We start from the raw sequence: 22,346 nt of genomic DNA, 5'->3' as shown, positions 1-22,346 counted from the left end.
CTTCACCACCTTCATCTTAAAAACTCTCTTCCTTATGTCCAATCTAGTGCTACTTTCTTTCAGTTTTAAACCCTTCCCCTTTGCAATGAATCTACAGGCTCTAGTAAAAACAGTCTTTCCGTCTTACAATCCCCATTTTAGAACTAACTGAAAGGCCACAACAAGGTCTTGCTGGAGTTTTCTCTCTTGTGGTCTGCACAGCTCCTTCTCCTCCCTTTTTTAGGCAAAACAGTCTCTCTGTTTAATATCTCCTCTCTGCAGAGGTCCAGAATAAAGATTCTGTTGTGTACTACACCACAGATATCTTCTTATGCAGAACAGCAGCAGCTTTTGCCTCTAAAACTATTGCCCTCCATAAATATTTTTCCCTGCATCATGTCTAGTATGTGTGTTGCAATGTGTTTATAAATTTGTACCATGCATAAGGTATTAAAATCCAGATACAAACTGAGCTAATGGCATTTACTTACATTCTGGTACTCCTCATGACACAGCAGCTTTATGATATTTAACCACATAATAAATCACTGCCAATAAGGAATACAAAGTGGATTTTTTTTCCTCCAGGGTGAAGAGGCAAAAAAACATGTCAAGAACCATTTCATATAAACTTAGGTCAAGGCTAACTACTGAGACGTGTCACAAAAATGCATATACAGGACTTACATGTGGATAATAGGGAATGTGTGAGCAATTCTGAGTTCAGACTGATCTTGAACAGAGTAAATATGAGAGTGAAGAAATCAAGTGAGCAAAGATCAGAACCAAAATCAAGCAAAATCCTTTTCATTTTATTATGTAGTTTGGGAGAAGTCAGAAAGACATTCTGTTGATTTCTTGCTTAAAATAATCCCTTCTAAGGAATTAATACTCTGAGCAGATGGTGCTGTCTCATTTGCAGCAAAAGAATCAAGTGAGGTAGTTCATGCAATTATTTTTAATGGCTTGTGTGGTGATCTTAATTTGTGAGGAAATGTTTCATCTTCTGTGAGAGCGGGCTGTGTTCACATGGAATTGGCTTTCAGGAATGCCGCTCCCTGAACTGCCAGTGACTTCACTCATATTGCTGAGTGCTTGACACTTCTGCAAATGTGGCCCCAAGCACTTTGTATAAAAGATTAGGATGTGATGAAACACCTATGCGGTTAAGATGCGGGACTTAATCCATTAGACTTCCCTGGTGAAAGGATGTCAATCTATTGTGAGGGTCACATGTTAAATACAACAAGTCTGTGTTTTCTAAAATTTGTGCTACCAATTCAAAAATTATAGATGGACTCAAGTGGATTTTTTGATTTTGCTTTCAAGCCATGTCAGTCCTAAACTTCCCAGTTTTGGTTTAGAATTAAAATTCCACAGTCTCTTCATTTGCTGAAACACAGGAACAGGGAGTATTAACTCCTTACCCTGATTTGCAGAGATAGTCTAGGATTTGGGATGGGATTTGTCACTCGTAGTGTTACTTTGCTTTGTGGGAGTTACATTTTCACAAGCAGTTTTTGACAGGAATGTCCTTTTGGTCCTCCAGGATGAGAAGGTACAGCAGAAGGGATCAGAGTAGGATCACAATGATCCCTTCTTGCTCTGGCACTTCGGAGTTCATGGGCTGTGCTGTCTTTTTCCAGATCCCTTGATGTATCCTGACAGCAGTGCTCCAGAGAAACGCTTCCCGTGTGAGTTCTGCGGCCGATCTTTTACAGAAGGCTCTGAGTGGGAACGACATGTGCTCCGACATGGCATGTAAGTTGGTTTGCATTCCTTTGCCAAACAGCCAAAGGAAGGATTAGATCTCTGTATCACCCCTTTCCTCCCCTCCCAAAAAGCCCTGTGATGAAAGCAAACACAGTTCTATGAAGAACAAGTCTATCAAAGGTATGGATACAGTCATCAGATGTCTCTGCATAGGAAGTTCTCATTCATCCTTTTTAACTCTGCTGCCCAGGGCAGCTGTAAGACTGTGGGGTTTAACTATGATTCCGAAACTTAAGATTGTCCTTGGGTCAATACCACTTGGCCAGGATTAACTTCATCTGAGTGTACTGTTGATTTTTTTTGTAAATGTTTGCCTTTCTGTGACAGTTTACCCACTGTGGGATGATAGCATCACAGATAAGACATGCATCTCTGGAACAATCTTTTTCCTTCTTTTGATGGAGATCTCATTGGTAGCAGAGATCTCTTTGCTGACCAGAGTTTCTTCAAAGAGTAGATTTCATTCAAGGTTGCTGACTTGTGGAAAACATTTGAATACAGTATTGTAGGTTAACTGTGATGGGACAATAAATAATGACTTCTCTGAAATGAGTACTCTGAATGTGAGTACTTGAAACCTATAAAAAGTTTTATTGGATCATTAACTCTTTCAGAAAAGTACTGTTTTCCTGTGCCTTTGTTTGGTGTCTCATAAGTCTTGTTTACCCGAGGACTGGAAAAAGGGGAATAGACTTTAAATGTCACAATTTGAGTTCTTCCCTCTCATTCATATCTGTCCCAGCACAGAACAAAGATTTGGTTGCAAAGCCAGAATATTGTGGGTGCCAGTAGTATCTTCATTCCGCTTCCTCTTCTTTTGAGCCAGAGGTGGCAGTGGCCTGTCTACCTTTTTGGAAAGTGGTGTGTTTTTCTGCCTCATGTGATTGGCTTTGCTGTGCCCTGTATTGACTGTTTCTGTTGTCTGCTGCTTGGCTTTGCAGGGCGCTGAACGAAAGCAACCACAGGACCGGTGAGGACAACCAGCCAAAGGAGGACATGGAGGAAACAGTAAGCACACTGCCAGAAGAAAAAGAAGACATTGAGACAATGGTGGTGGACTACTCCCACAATGGTGAAACAGCAGTCAGCCTGGTAGCTGCTGACAAACCTCTCCAAGACAACTCAGAGGCCAAAAATGAATAAGTGTTTGGTGTCATTCTAATCGACGTACTTGAACAGAGATGAGCGGGATGGCATGGGTGGGTGGGGTGGGCAGAAGGAAGAAAAAAAGCTGCTTTTAGGACTGAATGATCTATTTTCAAAGCACTGGTACCTGTGTGAGTGTGTGTATATTAAAGTTATTTAAGTGATGGAATAAGTGGCTCCATTACATCACTGCATCTTTTCTTCTGGATCTGACAGCGGGAAGTTACGTTCATCTTGGACTAATGAAGCAACTCCCCGTGTTTCCTACATTACATGTCGTGCTTTGCAGTGGAGAACTTCGATTGTTTTGAATGGAAGCGTTTGAGCATGGAAGAAGTGGTGGGGGGACAACTTTTCAGCACACAAATTTGTGTGCGTTTTTCTAGTTTTAATACATAATGCTTTTCCAGACTGAATGCAACTGCTTTAGAAAAGAAAAAAAAAAGAGAAAAAACAAACAAACAAACAAAAAAAAGAAAACAAAAACAAAACAGAAACTGCTTTGCTTAAAACAGTCACCTGTTTCCTAGTACCTCAGAATTAACCAAGGGAGATCTCTGCATTTGTCAGTACTACCTGTTGATGTTGTGGTTAAATGTAGAGAGACTGCTGGGCAAGGTGGTGAATGGAGGAAGAAAAAGAAAGTTTTAAAGAAAGGAAAACAAATTGTGCTTAAAATCCCAGTGTGGGTTTTATTTCTTAAAATACTGTGATTTTTTTAATTATTTTAGTAAAAAAAAAAAACAAAAAAAAGAGAGAGATACTTTAATTCCTAGATAACTGTTTGTGAATTGTCATCCTTTATTCCAGGTAAGCTGTTTGTTAGTATTTGGTTATAATTTTAGTATTTGGTAGAATTTCATGTGACTGATTGTGCGGTTTTGTTTGCCACACGTTTATTTTCTATCAGCCTGAGGTGTTACAAATACAGCACAATTGAGTTTTTCATGTAAAATGAGTATTTCTTTTCGAGTGGGGGACAGGGAAAGGAGACTAGATCTTGTGAATAGAATTTTTTTTGTTGTTGCTGTTGTTGTTATTGTTCGTTATTGTCAATTTTAAACATATGGAGATAACAAAGAAGTTTTAACTTTAAAAAAAAACCTAAAGAACCAAACTTACAGCACAGCTATGCAGCTCATGGGCCAAACACATGGGTCCTCATAACCATTCTGTTGCTTGTCATATTAACATCGATCAGTCTCACACCAGTAACTTTTCGTTAAGATTGGATGCCTTTTTTTTTTTTATTTTGTCTGTGGTGTGCATGTTTTCTTTTTTGTTTTGGTGTGGTGGGAGGGAGGGGTGTCTGTCTGTTAACACATCTTTTTTGCAAGCGGAGGTGAAATAGTTACATATGACATTGAGCCTGGAGAACTACTTTTACTCAATTCAAGATGGAGTTGCTGAGTTTTTCCCCTCCTCCTTAGCTTTTAGCATGAGGGGAGCAGTGTCGAATGAAAATAGGAACCTGCATACCTAAGTGGCTGATCCTGCACTACTTCTTGGGTGGAAAGCCTACCAAACTTAACTGGAGTTTTGCCTGAGTAGCGAATACAGGATCTGGTGCCCATGGGTATGTTCTGATTGTGAACAAAAAAACAAACAAACAAAAAAAAAGACAAAAAAACAAAAGCTAAAAAAAAAAAGTTTCTTTCCAAAAAGTAGAAAGTACTTGACTGAAACCTAGTTTTAGAAATGCATGTGTCTTCGTTTGGTTTTTTTGTTTTTGGGGGGGATCTGTGGGAGGGGGAGGGAGGGGAGAATAGGAAGCTCTCAAGGAAATTTTGTCCTGGATAGCTTCACATAAAAATGATGGCAAAAACGTTGCATTTGTGGAATAAGTGCTACTTGAGAAGCATGGTGTTTTGCTTTTTTGGGGATTCATCAACTGTGTGTTAGGGGGATTCTTTTTGATTTTTTTGTTGGGTTTTTTGTTTGGTTTTGTTTTTTTTTTTTTTAAATAGGGAGGGAATGTCATAAAAAAAACATTGGAGGGACAAGTATAAATACACATTTTGTGTCTGTATTTGTTTTTAATTGGCCTCATTTCAAATGTATTTAAACAGTTCCATACCTGGATTGGGTGTTTGTAATGGTTACCAAAAAGGAAAAAAAAAAAAAAAAACAATGATTGTGACATGCTTTTATCACTACTTAATTTTTCAAATAACATGTAAATATTGTAATCCATTGGATTTTGTTTTGCTAACCTGTAATAAAAATATGGGACCATTATCCTTTTAACAAGCTTAGAATGTCATATTTTTTTCATTTTTCTCTTTTCCCAAAAATGTATACCTGATATATTGTGGACACACATTTTAGGTGCATTATTATGATTCTGTTGACTGTAATGACATAGAATTGAAAATAACATTTTTTTCATTGTTTAATTTATACAGAGGACTTTTTCAGAGTTTGACAGAAGGAAATAATAGCAAAATGCTAACCCATTGGCTTCAGCACTCGGTATTTCCTGATTTTAAAATTACTGCTTACTGATGGGGGATAGGAAGGGGATACTGAACTGTTGCACTGACGGGTTTGTTTTTTTAAAAAAAAAAAACAATGAAAATTAATAAAAACTTTTTAAGAGTGCTTCCTTGTCTGTGTGTGGTTTGGTATTGGCCACTCTGATGATAGGTCTATCCAAGTGACTGGTCTTGCAATTGGCAGCTCTGGGAGAGAGCAAAGCTCCCTTTATCCGCTCCTGTACCCATTCCTCCCCTGCTTCTCAGGGAATTTTTGATTTATAGGTTATGGGGAGTAAGTTGCCATGGCTCACACAGGTCTGGGGTCTACAACAACCCCAAAGAATGCCCTGAATATGCACCAGCCCAACATCCATTAGAGGTCAAAGGCATTTTGCCAAGGTCTGCTGGCTCCTCCTGAACCCAAACACGGAAATGAAGGAATTTTGCAGGCTCTTTAGAAAGATCAAAATAGAAGGAGACAGGCTGGTGTTTGCATTACCAACTCAGTCTCACCATGAGTTGCAATATTGCGTTCCCCCATATCTGGTGACCTGCTAGATCCCACGCTGAAGCTGTGCTTAACTGAGTTGAATATGCACTCAGTAACCTGGAGCAGGAGGCTTTCCTCTTTCTCCCTTGAAAACTTTCAGTAGCGCTTGTGACATTATCTTGGAATCTTTCTTTGCTAAATACAGATTTTAAAATGTGTTTTCAGAAGATTTTTTTTTCTGGGTGTGTTTTAATCGCATCATGTTTTCCAGTTTAAGTGGCTATTTGATTGTGCTGGAATTGGATTCCAAAGGAATGTGTATGCTGTGAAATAGCATGAAACCTTTGATCACCTGATAGCTTTATATGCTTCTACTTTTCTCCCTGGGAGTCAAACCCCAGAGAAATATATTTCTCTTAAAATACTTATTTTGTTACCCTGTGCTTATGGAAGAGAGGGAAAAATGATGCATTTTAGGCTGTTACATACTACTTTTTTTCAGTGATCTCTGGAAACATTTGTTCAGAAAGGAGACCTACAAATAATTTGCACATTATGTACGTTCTAGCCCACAGCTAACCTACACTTCCACCAGTTTAAAAAGGGAAGGGTTGCTCAGTGGTGCATCAGTAAAAAGAATTATATAACTGATATAATGAAAGACCTTGGGATGAATTCTATATTATTGCAGTTGCATCAATCCATCCACCTCAGTGGTAGGATTGTGTGAGTTTGAAACAAAATCCTCAATCTCCCCAGTTTTAAGTATCAGACTGGATGTGACTGGATCATAGAATCACAGAATGGTTTCGGTTGGAAGGGACCTTAAAGATCATCTGGTTTGAACCCCTTGGCCAGGGGGGTTGGTCAACTAGACCAGAGTGTTGAGAGCCCTGTCCAAGCTGCCTTGAACACTTCCAGGGATGGGGCATCCAGAACTTCCCTGGACAACCAGTTCCAGTGCCTCACCACCCTCAAAGTATAGAATTTTTTCCTGACATCTGATGTAAACATACTGTCTTTTAATTTGAACCCATTCACCCTTGTCCTGTCACCACATTCTCTTTTCTTGCCCTATCTTTCCTGTAAGTTCCCTTCAGGTACTGGGGAACCTGTATTGAGATTCCTGTGCTGAACTGAATTACAACACAGGAGTGAGAGGGAAGAGGTAAGGGAAATAGTTATCACCATTATCCTTCACTCACATTACTACTCTGCCTCAATGGACAGTTTCCTTAATTTCAACCGAGAGCCCTGAGCTTCACAGGGAGCACTCGTGCTGTGGAACAACTGGTGTTCTGCACATTCTGTATTCCTGGGTTCATTGTCCTTCTTTTGCTTATGAAGTCTGAGTAAATGTTTGCTATGTTATTGCTCTCTGACTGCTGGCATTTTCTTTCAGTCCAGAGGTGCAGTGCCTGAATGCTCCCCATGCAAAGATCTTGCCTTCGTATTCACACCAGGGCAAAGGCTTTACAGGAGTTGCTATGGGAAGGCAGACCTTTGTCTCCCTCCCTTGCAAACCTCCCCGGAGAAGAGCTGGGCACTTGAGGTTATCCTGTGACTTCGAGACCAACACTGACGATTGGCAGGGTCCCATATAAATTTGGATATGTCAAGTTTCCAGAGGAAAGTCCACTCTTTGAGAAGTGATAGGGACTATGCGAGATGTTGATACTCGTGGCCCAATTATCTTGGAAACTGATGCTCCACAGAGGACCTAATGTGAACTTACACAGCAAGAATGTATAGTCAGTCTTCAGGCTTCAGAAAAGTATCTAAATACAGTTGCAGATGTTCAATTCAGTGAAAGTTGGCCTGTGTTTCTCCACTTTTCCTCACCCCGAAGTCTTCCTTTCAGTATTTTTTTGATAACACAGGACTTTTCCACCAAGAAGGCCAGCTGTCTGGCTCCAAAGTATCAAGATTACAAATCCATGACTGACCTGGTCTGGTGTCAGCAGTAATCCTGCTTTTGGCAAAAGTCTGAACCAGAGACCTCCAGATCTCCCTCACAGGCCTATTTCCCCATTCCTACTTCTTTGGTGTTCTCTAAACCTTTGTTTTCTCCAGCTTGCAAGCCCATTTTTTGCAAGCCCATGTTTTTGATGAAGTGTGAACTACTCTGAGGGGATTCACACTGACTCACAACTCTTCTCTGACCAGCATTTTTGTCTGTCTTACATCTAATCATTTTTGACCAAAAGGCATATCTAAATGTATGAGCAAATAAAGGAGCATCTAAATGTATGCTCAGTGACATATAATGTACCTGAGGCAGTGATCTCTTAGCAGAATCAGAGTGAATTTTATCAGACTTTCTCTGTGGGTTTGTAGGCATTATTAGCAGGGGTCAGCACAGAACAACCCTTAGATGCAGAAAACAACTATCACATAGGAGAAGATATCAAACTGTATTTTATCTTGGCCTAAACTATTTAATTCATTCTGACTTGGATCCTACAATTCCTTTTCTCCAGCACTTGCACGACATGCTACTAAGGAAGTGAAACACCCAACAAAATAGTGTCAGTGTGGTGGGTTTTTGGTTTTGCTTTTCTTTTGTGATTGAGCCAGTATTTTCACTTCTTACAAGTGGAGGAGTACAATCCAAAGTTCTGTCAATTTGGAAAAAAAAAAAAAGAAAAATAAGGTTCAAAAAATAAACAAAATAACGTCTCATGCAATGCAGTCCATTGTGTAGCAACAGATGGAGTGTGCATCTAAGTATCAGGTACCACTATTGATTTTCCTTTTGCTGCCTTTTAGGTCTATTTTGTTCTAGCAGAATGTGGGAATCGACCAGGTCAGATCTGTTCCCTCTCTAGTTCAGTGTCTTGACTCCTGAAGGAAAAAACAGGAAATCTCATGGTGAGCAGGAAGGGGGTAATCTGTCCCTAATGAAAGTCTCATCTTAATCCATTATGACGAAAGCTTCAGAAGCATAAGTCCTACCTCTTTCACATTCATTTTTTGTTATAGTAATACAAGTTATAGTAATATAAGTAATATAGTAATATAAGTACTTTTACTATCAATTAAATATAAAATTCTACTGAACTCCTGGTTTCTTGGATGAGAACTGACAGGTAAAATATTTTTGTGTTAAAATTTTTTTGCTATTTTAGTATCCTACAAAGAAATGCTTCCTAAAAGTTAGTTGTGTGAACACTTATTCTTACATTGTTCATAAAATGCATTTATCCTAAAATAATCTATCAAGAACTCCAATTGATTCGTTTCAGCTAGGATGCCAAGGAAAAAATTATGTCAGCTGCTGGAATGAGAAGAGACATGCTTTTCCTTTCAAATAATTTGCTTCTTAGAATATTTGGTGTAACAGCAAGTATGCCTCAGCTTGATTCTTGAATTCTCTATAGAGTTTACACTTCTATTAATAAAGAGCTTAGCTCAGTCTAGCCAACTGTACATACATGACTTCCAAATCTGAGATGTGTCTCTCTGCAGCTGTTCTGTTGTGCTCTCAGTAGTGTTTAAAGAGAGAGAGAGATTTACCAACAATGCCTCAAATTAATTTCACTTGTGCTGAAAATGTTGGACTGAAATTTTAACTTTTCTCTGCAAGTGGAAGAAACCATATTAAGCTACTGAGCCAAATGTTGCTTCAAGTCTTTGTGGAATCATTTAGACTGAAGTCAGTGAAGACTTCCAGCAGAGAAGCTGCAGTAAAAGAAATGGTTTTGGTCTGTAAGAACCAATAGATAATTAGCAGGCAAGCTCTGTAAAGCAATGTCTTTGATGTGTCATTTCCAGAAAAAAATGTTTTCCTCTGCTTGGATTCTTCTGGGCCTTAGGCATGTGATTGTTGAAATCACATGATTTGAGTAAAGAAATAGAAGGGATTTGGTTTCTCATAGATAAATAAATACCCAGCACTAAAAGCATGTTGCCTGCAGAAAGATGTAAGATCTTTGAGCCATTTTGCTGCAGCTGCAGAGTATTTCCTGCTGATGCTATAGGAGTCTCCTCTTGGAAAATAAGTTAGAGAATGATGTTTGCTTCTCCTGTTCCTCAGCTACTCCTGTAAGCTTCTCTTCCACCTTCCTTCAAAGGATTGGTCCCAGTAAGCAGATGGCAAACACTGGGTATGCCGGAGTTGTTAGGAAGTGGACTACTGTATGTAGGAGGCATTATCATGGTTGTTGGTGAGGAAGCCCAGGCTCATGTACAGCAAGGCTGGGACACAGTCCCTGCCCAGAAGGGAGAAGGAAGGGAGTTGTCTGCTAGGCTCCAGTTGGTACCAAACATGATCCATCAGGCCATCAAATGAATATCCTTGTGCTTAGCTTCATCAGCCTACGTGATCTGTTCTGCAGGGATGTGAGTTATAAACAGAACTTGTGCTTTTCAGCACAGTAACAGAAAAAAACTTTCTGGCAGCAAAGTCAAATGTACCTGATCCTTCTCTGAGGAACTGGCTGAACCTCTGTTCTGTTAGCGAAAAGCAGGAAGGACATGTGATCATATGTAGATATCATATCTGCAACTAACAGCAACAACAGAAGTATAATTATATTCTTACCATCAGATTAAATGTATGTTGTTATTAATCCATTTGAAGTGCATGTTTAGCAATTAGGACCTCATTCTGCAGGGATTCATGCTGTAACTTAGATTTCTTTCCATGTAATTTAATTGGAAAGGTGACAAGGAGATGCTATTTTTTCCCCATAAATTTTTATCAAATGGATGCTGTCGCTGAGTCAGTAGACTGTTCCCAGGGATGCTGTGCAGTCTGGGAGAGCCTTAGAGTGAGACAGAAGAGAGGAATAAAGAACAAGGCTTTCTGAATGAATATGCTGGGTATACACAAGGTGGCAAAAGTAAGCAAATGCACTGATTCCTTGGCAGCCTCCTTGCCTTTCAACTTTCCTGATGGCAGTGTGAGATTTTTAAAGTCTCAGGGGTCCTGTTGGCATCCTTTGGCATCTGAGTGGTTTTGAAAACATCTGAAAATCATGCTTTCCACTACAGGAGGTGTGAGTTCAGAGCTTAATACTGGTGTTGATATTACAGGTGTGCTTGTAACCAACAGGATCTGCAGGCACTTCTTTCTGATTGCAGATATGGAGGAGTCTCTTTTCATCGGTCTCCCTTCACCTGGAACAGAGGACTTCAGTCATCTGCTGCAGATTTTTTTGCCTTTGCCTGTGGAAAAAAGTAGACCCTCTCCTCAGTGTCATCCTGGAGAGCAAACTCTGTTATTAAATACTCTGCATTCAAGTAGAAGAATGTTCATGTACCCTCACCAGTCAGCAATAGAAAAGTGCTGTGCTTGCAGGTGGCTATTCCGCTCAGGGAAGAGGTGACCATTTTGCTTTTCATGCAGAAGGGGAACCTTGAGAAAGTTGAGCTTCCAAGTTTTCTCAATCAAAACATTTACATTTAATTTCAAAGATCTCCATCCTGAAATGAGCACTAGCAAATGCTGTAATTGAAAGAGCAAGGGTGTAATACAGGCTAGCAGCTCTTCAGCACTCAGGTGAGTTTCTGCTTTATGAGAGTTTACTAATTCTGTGTTTCAGTCATAATTTCTGCAAATAACAAGAACTCCATTTTATGGCTGGTTCTTATGCCTACAAAGGTGGTTTGCCTTTTTACCAAGCTAAGGTATTTTAAACATGGACATTATACTTATTTTTTTTTAGATGTCTAATTTAATCCAAAAGCTAATGATGGAAAAGGGAAAACACAAAAAGAGAGAGTCATGGCACAAGCTTGCTTCCTATTTTTTTTCTGTCTTTGGTGTTATCTGTAGCTACTACCCTTGCTAACACTCCTTTTCTACACAGAACTCAAAGCAGAGGATGAAGTGAGGTACTTGCTTTATTCAATCTGATCCTGTGGAGCTGGAGCTGGGTGTAAGCCAACCTCTCAGATCCAAACTGAGCATGAGCCTTGGAGACAACAGGATCTGAACACTGCCCAGTCCCAGGGTAGGCCAGACTGAAAACTTATTTGCAGCATGTCTTAATACTGATCCAAACTTTGTGGCTCAGATCCATATCTAATTTGAACATCTAATTTGATGGTTCCTAAATAACCTGTCTGTACAGCTGTTTCATTGCTGGACTGTTTTGCTCTGCACAAAGTTTTCCAGACTGTCTTCAGCTGTCTCTGAGCAGAGAGGAATCTTGTTTGCTTCTTCGGTAGCAGTTTTCCAGCACAGCTTTTGTTAGCCCAAGCTGTGTCCAATTGCAGACTAGGATTTCTTTCTTTTAAAGGTAGGGATAGTCACCTCTTGACTAACTTTACTTTGTCATGGATAACATTCACCAAATCTATAATATTTAGACTTTGAGTCTCTCAAAGCAGGAAGAGTTGTACAAACTTGCATTCAAAATTCCTAAACCCTAATTTCTGTTTATATTCCAGTGGTAGACAAGGGCTTAAAACTATGTATAAATGTCTCCTATCACCATTTCAAGGTCTCTTTCATGGAGGGTAAGTTGCACAAGGGGATTTCTCTTGTTAATGAAGTATTTCAATTATTTTAAATCTAATGTTACTTTTCACCAACAGTAGTTATAACTTGAGCAAAAGTCCATTATTAATCCTTTGTCAATTATGCTCTTTCAAAGAGACTAATTAGAGGATGGAATAAAGAATTGGAACAAAACACTAATTTTTTTTACATGACAATAGCATAAAGAAGTAATGTCACACAAGTATTTTTGTAGTGTTTGCTGTAGCATAAACAGAGTACAAACCCTTCGCCAAAAAAATCTTACAATCTAAGAGACAAACAAGTTGTGATTTCCTGTTGGAGCAGAAAAAGGTTTTAATATCCCCATTTGTTAGAATGAGAACTGGTCTAGGAAGCAGAGGAAATGATGTGGTTTTGGAAAATTCTGTCATAACATCAAAATAAATTGTGGTAACTTAGGTTCTTGTCCATGGCCTTAGACTAAAGACTTCCCCTTCCTTTTTACCAGAAAAGAATGTAAAACTAAAAGAGACTGTCTATATCATGGAGCTGGATCCTGACAAGCTAAACAAACCATAAAACTGGTTCAGCCCCCTAAAATGCACTGAACATCTGCCCTTTTGAAGGAAAGGACACTTAACCCACCTCAGAACTAGGCAACAAATACCAAGCCAAGAATAACATGCCCTAAACAAGGAATATTGCTCTGACATGCTGTGTTGTAGAGTGAAAAGATTCATTTTTCTCTAATGATTTTCTAGACATATTTGGGCCCAGGGAAGAGCAGAAATCTGTTCCTTCTGCAAACTATTTGTTTCTTTCCAGCAGCTTCATATTGTGCAAACTTTTGATAATAACACAATTTTGTTACTTTATGGGTTACATATCAGGGTTGCTGGTAGTCTTGTTGATGGTTATTGAAGATGTGAATCAGTTTCTGGGCATTAGGAGAGTACTAGGTTTATGTGGCCAGTTTTTCATAAAGGTTGGGGCATCTACAGTGGTGGTTTCTGTAATAAAACACCAGGGACTGCCCTGATTGGGAGTCAAGTGGAACCTGAGAAGAAGGTAGGGCTGGGAGGAGGTTGGGTTTTGTTTTGTTCTTGTTTTCTATTATCCTACTCTGTTTGATTGGCAATAATTTAAATTAATTTTTTCAAGGTGAGCGTGTTTTGTCCATGATGGTAGTTGATAAGTCGTCTCCCTGTCCTTATCTTGACTCCCAAGCTTTTTGCCTTATTTTCTTCCCCTGTCCTGTTGAAGCAATGGACCAGCTTGGTGGACACCTGGTAGGCAGTCAAGCTCAGCCTACCACAAGAGCCATCCACCTCTTGGTCCCTAAATTGCTCAGATTTTAATCTGTCCTCTTGGTAAGTGCCCATAAATAATTATATCAAGAGGGAAAATGCTTAGGGTTAAATATTTGCTCTTTTCATCCACCTTTGCGGATGAAAATCACACTTTTTTTTTTTTTTTTTTGGTATGAACATATCTTTGAATCTGGTGGGGTACCATAAATTCAAATTTACCATCTAGATGAGTAAAGCCTTCAAGCATGATGCTCCAAAGGGCCACGTCAGACCTCGAGGATCAGGATGGTGTCTACATTCAATACCATGCTGATGGAAGCCTATTCAATCTAAGGTGACTGAAGGCCCACACCAAGACCTTAAACCATCTTGTCCAGGGGCTGCTTTATGCTGATGACGCCGCCCTTGTCACCCACACAGAAGTAGCTCTGCAGCGTTTAACATCCTGCTTTGCAGACACTGCTGAGCTCTTTGGGCTGGAAGTCAGCTTAAAGACGACAGAAGTTCTCCATCAACCTGCACCTCAGGAAGTCTTCCATCATCCCCATATCACCATTGGCCAATCAGAGCTCAAATCAGTCCAGCAGTTTAATTACCTAGGCAGCCTCATCTCCTCGGATGGTAAGATTGACAGAGAGATAGACAACAGGTTAGCAAAGGCATACAGTGCCTTCAGAAAGCTTCAAAAAAGAGTTTGGCAAAATAAACACCTGAAGAAAAGTACAAAGATCAGTGTTTGCAGAGCCATAGTGCTCTCTACTCTCTTATATGGATCTGAATCATGGGTCATCTACTGCCACCACCTGCGACTCCTAGAACGCTTCCATCAATGCTGTCTCCATACAATCCTAAACATCTGCTGGTCAGATTATGTGACCAATACATCTGTTCTAGAACAAGCAGCAGTCACAAGGATTGAGGCCATGTTGCTGAGAACACAGCTGCGCTGGGCAGGACACGTCTCAAGGATGAAGGACCACCACCTCCCTAAGATCTTGCTTTATGGTGAACTTGCCGCAAGAGAGGAGCCCCGAAGAGACGATACAAGGACTCCCTGAAACAACATCTCAGCCTTGGCCATATTGATCACCATAACTGGTCTACTCTGGCCTCCAGTCGGGAGGTCTGGAGACACACCATCTATAATACTGCTGTTTCCTTTGAGAAAGCACGCAGGATCACCCTTGAGGAGAAAAGGCAACGCAGAAAGAATCGTGCCTTGCAGAATATACCACCTAAGGAGTCTTTCTGCTGTGCCTTTTGCAACTGGACATGCCTGTCTTGTATTGGCCTTTTTAGCCACCAATGCGATTGTAAAAAATGTGGGTAGAGCCCTTCCCAAATCTTCGTTCGTGAAGCCTAACCATGATGATGACCATCTAGGTGAATAAAATGTAATCAAATGTTGTAAAATATTTTTGGAAAAACTAGTGAGAAGACACCCTTTTTCTGAGGGTAACAAATCTGCAAACTCCTTTGGGTTTTGTTAAAACATGCTTTTGAGGAAAGGGAAGATTTTCTACCCACTCAGGTGAGAGGCAAACATGTATAGTTGCATCTAGGACTAAGAGAAGGCCCTCTCTTGTTGGACCTTCACCTTAACCAGACACTTTTTAGATTTTTTGGATGTCCCAGCTCCATCAGCTCCTCCTGCAAGCCAAGAAGCAAAACAGGTCTCCCTCCTACAGCCCATCCAGCTTGCTGGTGGATCTTCCTCTGTGCTGACCATTAGCAGTCCCTCTTTTCTCTGAAGCTGTGGGGCAAGTCCACAGCCCTTCACAAGAGTGATGGGATGTGTTGACTACATGCAAACCCCTCCTGTACCTGACCTTCATGTGTGAGCCTGAAGGTAACAGCCTCTATGAAGAAACCAGGCCCTTGATTGTACTTGGCAGGCTTGTTGCTGAGATGAGGATGTTATCTTGCTTGGAAAAATGGAATTTATGCTTTCAAAGCTCATTGGGATGTGGAGATACTAACATTAGCTTGGGCAGCAGATGGCTTTTTCAGGAAGACATTCTGGGAACATGTTCAGGGAACATGTTCAGGTTTCGCCTTTCATGTGGTGTATGTGCATACTGGCAGCTGACTTAGACTAAACAAAGGGTAATTCTACGTTGTGGTTTCCTTCTGTCAACAGACTGTGTGATTGGATGGAGCTCCCCATGGCACATATCAGCTATTATTTTCCTTCCTCTGGGATCCTCAGTAAGAATTCATCTTGACTGCAAGTCAAGTCTAAGGTGCAACCCTATTCCCTGCTCTGCCATCCCTCACCCCCTTTTTCTACTTTTTCAAACTCCCATTGTAACATCTAGTCTCTCACTTCCCACCTGGTGATGCTGGAGGCCTCCAGCTCTCCAGTTTTGGCTCCCCTCTGGCCTCTGCCACAAACCCGCCTGCTGATGTCATTTACCATTAATCTCCTCTTCCACTGCATGGACCTTCTCTGCAGATTTACCTCCTTCTCTGTCCTGATGTGCTCATAGCCTCTGATGAAGTTCAGCACATTGTGAATTGTTATTAACACTCCTTTTTCTGGCCAGATTTTTAGACACAGATGAGCTCTGAAGACCTTGCTCAGGAGCATCTCTTCCTGCTGTCTCTTCTTTGTCTTCTGACTTTCTCAGGAAAATCCTGTGTTGTAAGAAAGATGATTCTGGAGTCCTTGAAAATGGGCAATATATCATTGTTCCCAATAGCGCAGGGAACTCAGCTGATCTAAACTCACTGAATAGTAGCTGAAAGCACCTAATTGCTAGAACAATCTGAGCACTGCATGTTAGGAGAATTGTTTCACGTGGTTAATGAAGAGCTCAACAGCCTTTTAGTGATCATTTGACACTTACCTTTTAGCCTGTTATGTAAGTGGTAATTAAATGTTTTAACATGCTGTACATTTTTTATGTATTAATAAGCAATAAGTGTACAAGTTACACTTTTTATGTGATTTAGAACTAATTGCAGGGTGTTGAGATATTCTTCTTTATATACCTATTAAGCCCATATAACTGCTGTTTTTACAGTTGATGGGTGTTCAGTTAACATATAGTAATTGCTCTCTAAAAGTTTCAGTAAGTGCACATTTGAGACAATTTACATTGTTAGCAATTTCCTGGTACTATTTCTCAGAGGGGAGCTAATCATGTTCAGCTCTGGATTTCAATGGGAGTCTGCCACAAGTTCCTCACTGTACACCATGCAAGCCATGAGAGATTCCACTTTCAAGGATGATAAACACACACAAAATCCCACTTCATCGGCTATCATACAATTGTTTAGGTTCAAAAAAACCCTTTAGAATCATCAAGTCCAACTGTTAACCCAAGTCCACCACTAAGCCATGTCCCCAAATACCACATCTACACATCTCATAAATCCCTCCAGGGATGGTGACTCCATTGCTTCACTGGGTAGCCCCTTCCAATGCTTGACAACCCTTTTGGAGAAGAATTTTTCCCAATATCCTGAACTTTCTCTGGTGCAACTTGAGGCTGTTTCCTCTTGTCCCATCACTTGTTCCCTGGGAACAGAGCCCAATCCCCACCCTCCTGTTAGGGAGCTGAAGAGAGTGAGAAGGTCCCCCCTGAGCCTCTTTTTCTCCACGCTGAGCCCCCTCAGCTCCCTCAGCCACTCCTGGTCTCCAAACTCTTCATTGCACAACATGCTGCAATGAGTCGAGTAGCTGGGAGGTAGGGACTCATTGTTAGGAAAACAAATCAAGAGAGGTATCACTCGGTGTTTTCTAGTTTATTCTGCAAAGCCACAGAGAAAAACAAACATCTATCCTCTTTTCTCCTGGTAGATCACACAGTCCCTCTCTCTTAACCTCCAGTTTAAAGACAGGGAAGCCGTGAGCCTGAGTCCCTGCTCCTACAGCAAGTCTCAGTGTAACCTTAGGCAGATCACTTAAGTGCCTCTGTGCCCTTTGGGCCCTTCTGTGGGTGCAACACTCTGCCTCTCTTCACTCTGAGGCAGTATTGTTTGTTCCAGACTACAGGCTCCGGCACCAAAGTGTTCAAATGCATATATAAGAGAGATTTAAAACCAGACAAACAGCACCACCGTTCTGTCCCATTGATTTAGAATTTTTGAGGGTAACAGGAAACTGAGAGCTGTTTCCTAAGGACTGAGGCAGCAAGGTGCACAAAGTGCTTGCCATTTACTTGACACAGTTATCTGGAATCCAATCTACCGGACAAAGCAAAGGAAGAATATAATTTGAAATCTGTACGCCAGTGAGAGAGAGTGAGCAAAAAATAAAGCAACTTTTTGTTCCACTTCATTCCTTTTGCATAATGTTGTATTCTTTCAACAAGGTAGCATAATAAAGTTTAACTCCCTCTTTGCTGTTCATCCTCCAAATGCTGACTTAAAAGAGAAGAGCAAAACCCTATCTTTAGTGTCAAATGAATAATGGGCTCTCTTCCAGCCAGAAGAAATGAGCTGATTTTGAAAGAGGTCTGGAGGAAAGTGCAAAGTGCAAACTTCTCATGAAATAAATATTTGAATGATAGTCACTTGGCTAATCCTATATTATGTCAGTGCAGGCTTTGCACTCCAGGTTTATGTGAAATATTGGTTCAGGTAGAGAGAAGGGTCAGAAAGCTCTTATTGCAGATAAGAAAAGACAGAGATACAATAACATCTAATACACTTCAGAAACAGTAACTAATTAATATTTCCAACACAAGATGGTATATTTCATTCTATCTCACTGGTGACACTTGGCCAAAACTTTCCAGCCAGCCTGGAGAATATTGAGACATTGATTTTAACAAGCCTGAGGAAGCTCAGTCCTTGAGGCAGCACTGTGTATTTCAGCAGGAGCTCGGGGTTATGCAGCTCCAGCTCTTAGGAAGCTGCAGGAAGTCACTCAGCACAAAGTGCAGAGAAAGTGCTTTCTCCTACAGGGTGATGAAGACTCAGTGGAACAGCACTGGCTGAGATCAGCCAGGAAACTGTCTGACAAAGTTCAAGGCTTGAGCTGGAAGCTTTCCTGAAGCCAAAAGGGACTCAGACCAGGCACAGGGAGTTGTCCCAACAGGGAGAGCCTTGGTGCTCCACTGCTTTTCCAGATTCTGCCTCTTTTTTTTTGGCTTTTCCTTTTTCTTAAGCTGGTTGTCATGAAAAAAGACACTCTGTTTGCAGTGTTTAGGCTCCTGTTATCGCTGATGAAAGCTTTTAGAAAAGTTAGGAAAAGCTAATTTAAAATACGTTCTGGCAGCCTAAGGGGTTGTGTAATTCCCTCTATTATCATGGTAGATGTAGCATTTTTGAAGGAATGCCTTCATTTAACCCAGTTCAGGGTGTCTGGGAGTGACTCCTCCAGTTTTCTTCCCCTTCCAGAAACAGTCACAGGTGAAATGGAACTCTCAATACTTTCTCCACAAAGTGATAATAACAAAAAAATTCCTTGTATGTTTGTGCTAGTTTTCGTGCCCACAGGAAAATGCACATTAAAATGATAATTTACCTGGTTGTGCATAATATCAAACCACCATGTTGCCCCCAGCAGCTGCCATAGTTTTGGCAATTCTGCGTTGTCTCAGCTACCAACGTATCTCCCAGTTATTTTCCTCTCCCAGTATGTTACAGATTTCCCACTGATGATGATATATTGAGATTTGTCATATGCAACTGAAAGAGGAAAACAGTCTTCAAGGTCAGGCTTGGGGCAAGGTTCTGATGAATCCTGTTCAGCTTTCTACACCATACCATGATTCCTGTTAAGGTCAGTTGTGACAATGCCTACTCCTACAGAGCAGGAATATGGTGAAAGTGAATCCCTCAGGAGGTTTAAAGTGGGCAAAGGGATCCATCGAACAGTCTGTGTAAACCCGGTTCTCAATATGAACTGGTGTTTCAGATGGTTCTTTACTTACTTCTCCCTCCCTACCTTCTGGTATAACAGTGACTGTGGAATGGTATCTGAAAGACCACAGAGCAGTAAAATATGTGCTTAAAGCACCTTGCTTTTATGAAACTTGGATATTCCTGATATTCTGGCTTTTTCGAAACAAACTTACAATTGAAACTTGTTTGTTGAAGCAGAGTTATAGTTAAATGTTACCATATATATCCGGCTTGGTTTTAGTGCCTCTGAAATTGTTGCCTGTGAGTAACTCTCATCACCTAGAAGCTCCTGTGGTGGTGCGAGTGATAATGTCAGTTTGGCAGAGAGCAACAATGTAAACACTTATAACAATGCCCATTGCCCTGGGAAGAACTGGAAATGGAAAAATAATTTTGCATTAAGGGTGTGGTGAAAAAATTTGCTCTGGAAACCCCCTAGGCTTCTATCTCCATCTGAGGTATGATTCAGTGTTGATGTGGCAGCATGATCTGCCCCGAGCACTGTTTCCAAAGCAGTGATGGTTACAAACTTTCCAAAAGCAAGGTTTTCTGCTGGGAGGTGCTGATTCAATGAATGCAGAACCCGCCATTCAAGAGCATTTCTCTGGCTGGAATCTCCTTGCAAATCAAAACAGTGGGTTTCCCTTGTTCTAAGTCCTGACAGTAACGCCCTCTGTTTAGAGGGCAATATGCTGCTAAAAGTTCGATTTGAGAGTGATTTTAGTTTTAATTGAAACACAGCTCCCTTTCTCCTCTTTAGAAAGGACCTGTCACCTTTACCTTGGTTTCAGCTGTTCCTCAGTGTGTGTGAGGACCTGGAGCGCCATCACAGTGTGGGACAGGAATAAGTGAATCCTAGTCCCAAAGATTCACTCTATGGATGCATCACAGGCTGGCACACATTTTGTCTTGTGCCTGAAACAAATGTGACCTGAAATTCTGTGTTTCCCCTCAGTGTAGTCCTTGTGCAAGTGCCACAGCCCTCCTCGGTGGGGAGCAGGCTGTCTGGTCTGGGCAGGCCCCTCACAGTTCCTGCTCTGTGGGGACACTTTTGCCTTTCCCAAACAGCCCTGTTTGTTTTCACACATTCCTGTTTCACCGGGTCCAACAAATCCTCCTGTGTCAGTGCAGAGGACACTTGATACCCTTTAACATCTGGACACTTAATTAAACAGCCACTCCAAAGCAGGAATCCATGTTCTCCAGTTTCTTATTAAAGCCAGTACAGAGGCCAGGGGTGTCTAATGGGAGCATAGTGAGCAGGAGGGATTAACCGAATCATGGGTCGTCTACTGCCACCACCTGCGTCTCCTAGAACGCTTCCATCAACGCTGTCTCCGTACAATCCTAAACATTCACTGGTCAGATTATGTGACTAATACATCTGTTTTTGAACAAGCAGCAGTCACAAGTATTGAGGCCATGTTGCTGAGAACACAGCTGCGCTGGGCAGGGTACCTCTCCAGGATGAAGGACCACTGCCTCCCTAAGATCTTGCTCTGTGGTGAACTTGCCACTGGCTGCTGCAAGAGAGGAGCCCCGAAGAAAAGATACAAGGACTCCTTGAAACAACATCTCAGCCTTGGCCATATTGATCACCATAACTGGTCTACTCTGGCCTCAAATTGGGAGGCCTGGAGACACAGCATCTATAATACTGCTGTTTCCTTTGAGAACACATGCAGGATCCCTCTCAAGGAGAAAAGACAATGCAGAAAGAATTGTACCTTGCAGAATATACCACCTAAGGAGTCTTTCTGCTGTGCCTTTTGCAACCGGACATGCCTATCTCGTATTGGCCTCATCAGCCACCAGCGTGCTCGTAACAAACGTGGATAGAGCCTTTCCCAAATCTTCGTTCACGAAGCCTGGCCATGATAATGATGATGGACCAGGAGCAGAGGTGCAGGAAGGAGAGGGCTTTAAAGGTTGATGGTGCCTCAGCCACAGCAGCAGAGGAGACAGGGAGTCAGTGCCTTCACACTGACACCTTCTCTGAAGCTTGATGAAGGGGTAGGCAACTGAGATAAGAAGCTTCAGTTACCATCTTCGGATCCAGGCTGGACACAGGAGAAAAGGATGAGGTCAGGATTATAGAAACAGCACAGGCTGAGGAAAGCCAGAGCATGTCAGGCGGCATTTCCCTGGTGTTTTTCCATGACCTCGCCAGGCTTGGTTTTTCACCTTCTGAAGCCCAGAAGGCATACCAGGGAGTTACACTACCTAAATCCTAAAGAAGAGCATGCACTTCATACTGTTCTAAAGAAAAATACCCACATGTCAGGGAGCTGGACAATCCCTTTGGACTTGCAAGTATCTCAGAGTAGTTGTCTTCTTTCCTTATAATGTCCTCACCAGCTCCTGCCTGAAAATCAGAGACTCTTCTTCTGTCTGTGCCTTGATAACCAAGGCAATAAGTAGAGTTTTCAGCTGTCAGTGGACTTAGACTTGTTCAATACTCTTTTCTCTTACATGGAGTCTTGTTACAGGTTCTTCTAAACTTTAGGAAAGGTTGAGGCTCACATGATCCCTTCAAATCCTCTCCTTCTTAAAATAACAGCTATTTTGCTTAACTGCACATCTGAGGCCTGTTCCTTTGTGTGAAGGAGACTGCAAAAAACCTGAAAATTTTGTCAGGATCTCCTTCCTCATCCACACTGGTCAACTCCTGCCTCCTCTAGCACTTCATGCTAATGCAGAAAAAGGAGATTATGACTTCCATCAAATTATTTCCAGGAAAATTGGATAAATACAATAAAAAATCCTAAGTATTGTTAAAAAGTTTTTTTGCAAAAAGAGAAAACGTAATGCAGTGGAAGGACACATCCTGAGTATTTCTCAGCCTATGGCAGTGACAGTGAATCTGC

General features: G+C 41.2%; 1 protein-coding gene across 4 annotated transcripts in view; it reads left to right on the top strand.

Moving 5' to 3' along the window:
* Window positions 1-5,499, top strand: part of ZNF462 (zinc finger protein 462) — a 92,036-nt gene extending 86,537 nt beyond the window's left edge. For all 4 annotated transcript variants that reach the window (XM_027663804.1, XM_027663801.1, XM_027663802.1 and 1 more), the window contains 2 exons: window positions 1,626-1,740; window positions 2,694-5,499. In XM_027663804.1, coding sequence (XP_027519605.1) covers window positions 1,626-1,740; window positions 2,694-2,895 — 317 coding nt within the window. In that variant the 3' untranslated portion in view covers window positions 2,896-5,499. The remainder of the gene's footprint in view (window positions 1-1,625; window positions 1,741-2,693) is intronic.
* The last annotated feature ends 16,847 nt before the right edge of the window (window positions 5,500-22,346 follow it).

The sequence above is a fragment of the Corapipo altera genome, unplaced genomic scaffold, assembly GCF_003945725.1.
Source record: "Corapipo altera isolate COAL_440 unplaced genomic scaffold, ASM394572v1 61153, whole genome shotgun sequence".
In the NCBI taxonomy this organism is placed as follows: domain Eukaryota; kingdom Metazoa; phylum Chordata; class Aves; order Passeriformes; family Pipridae; genus Corapipo; species Corapipo altera.
Note: the sequence above shows the minus strand (reverse complement) of the source record. Positions and strands in the feature narration are given on the sequence as shown.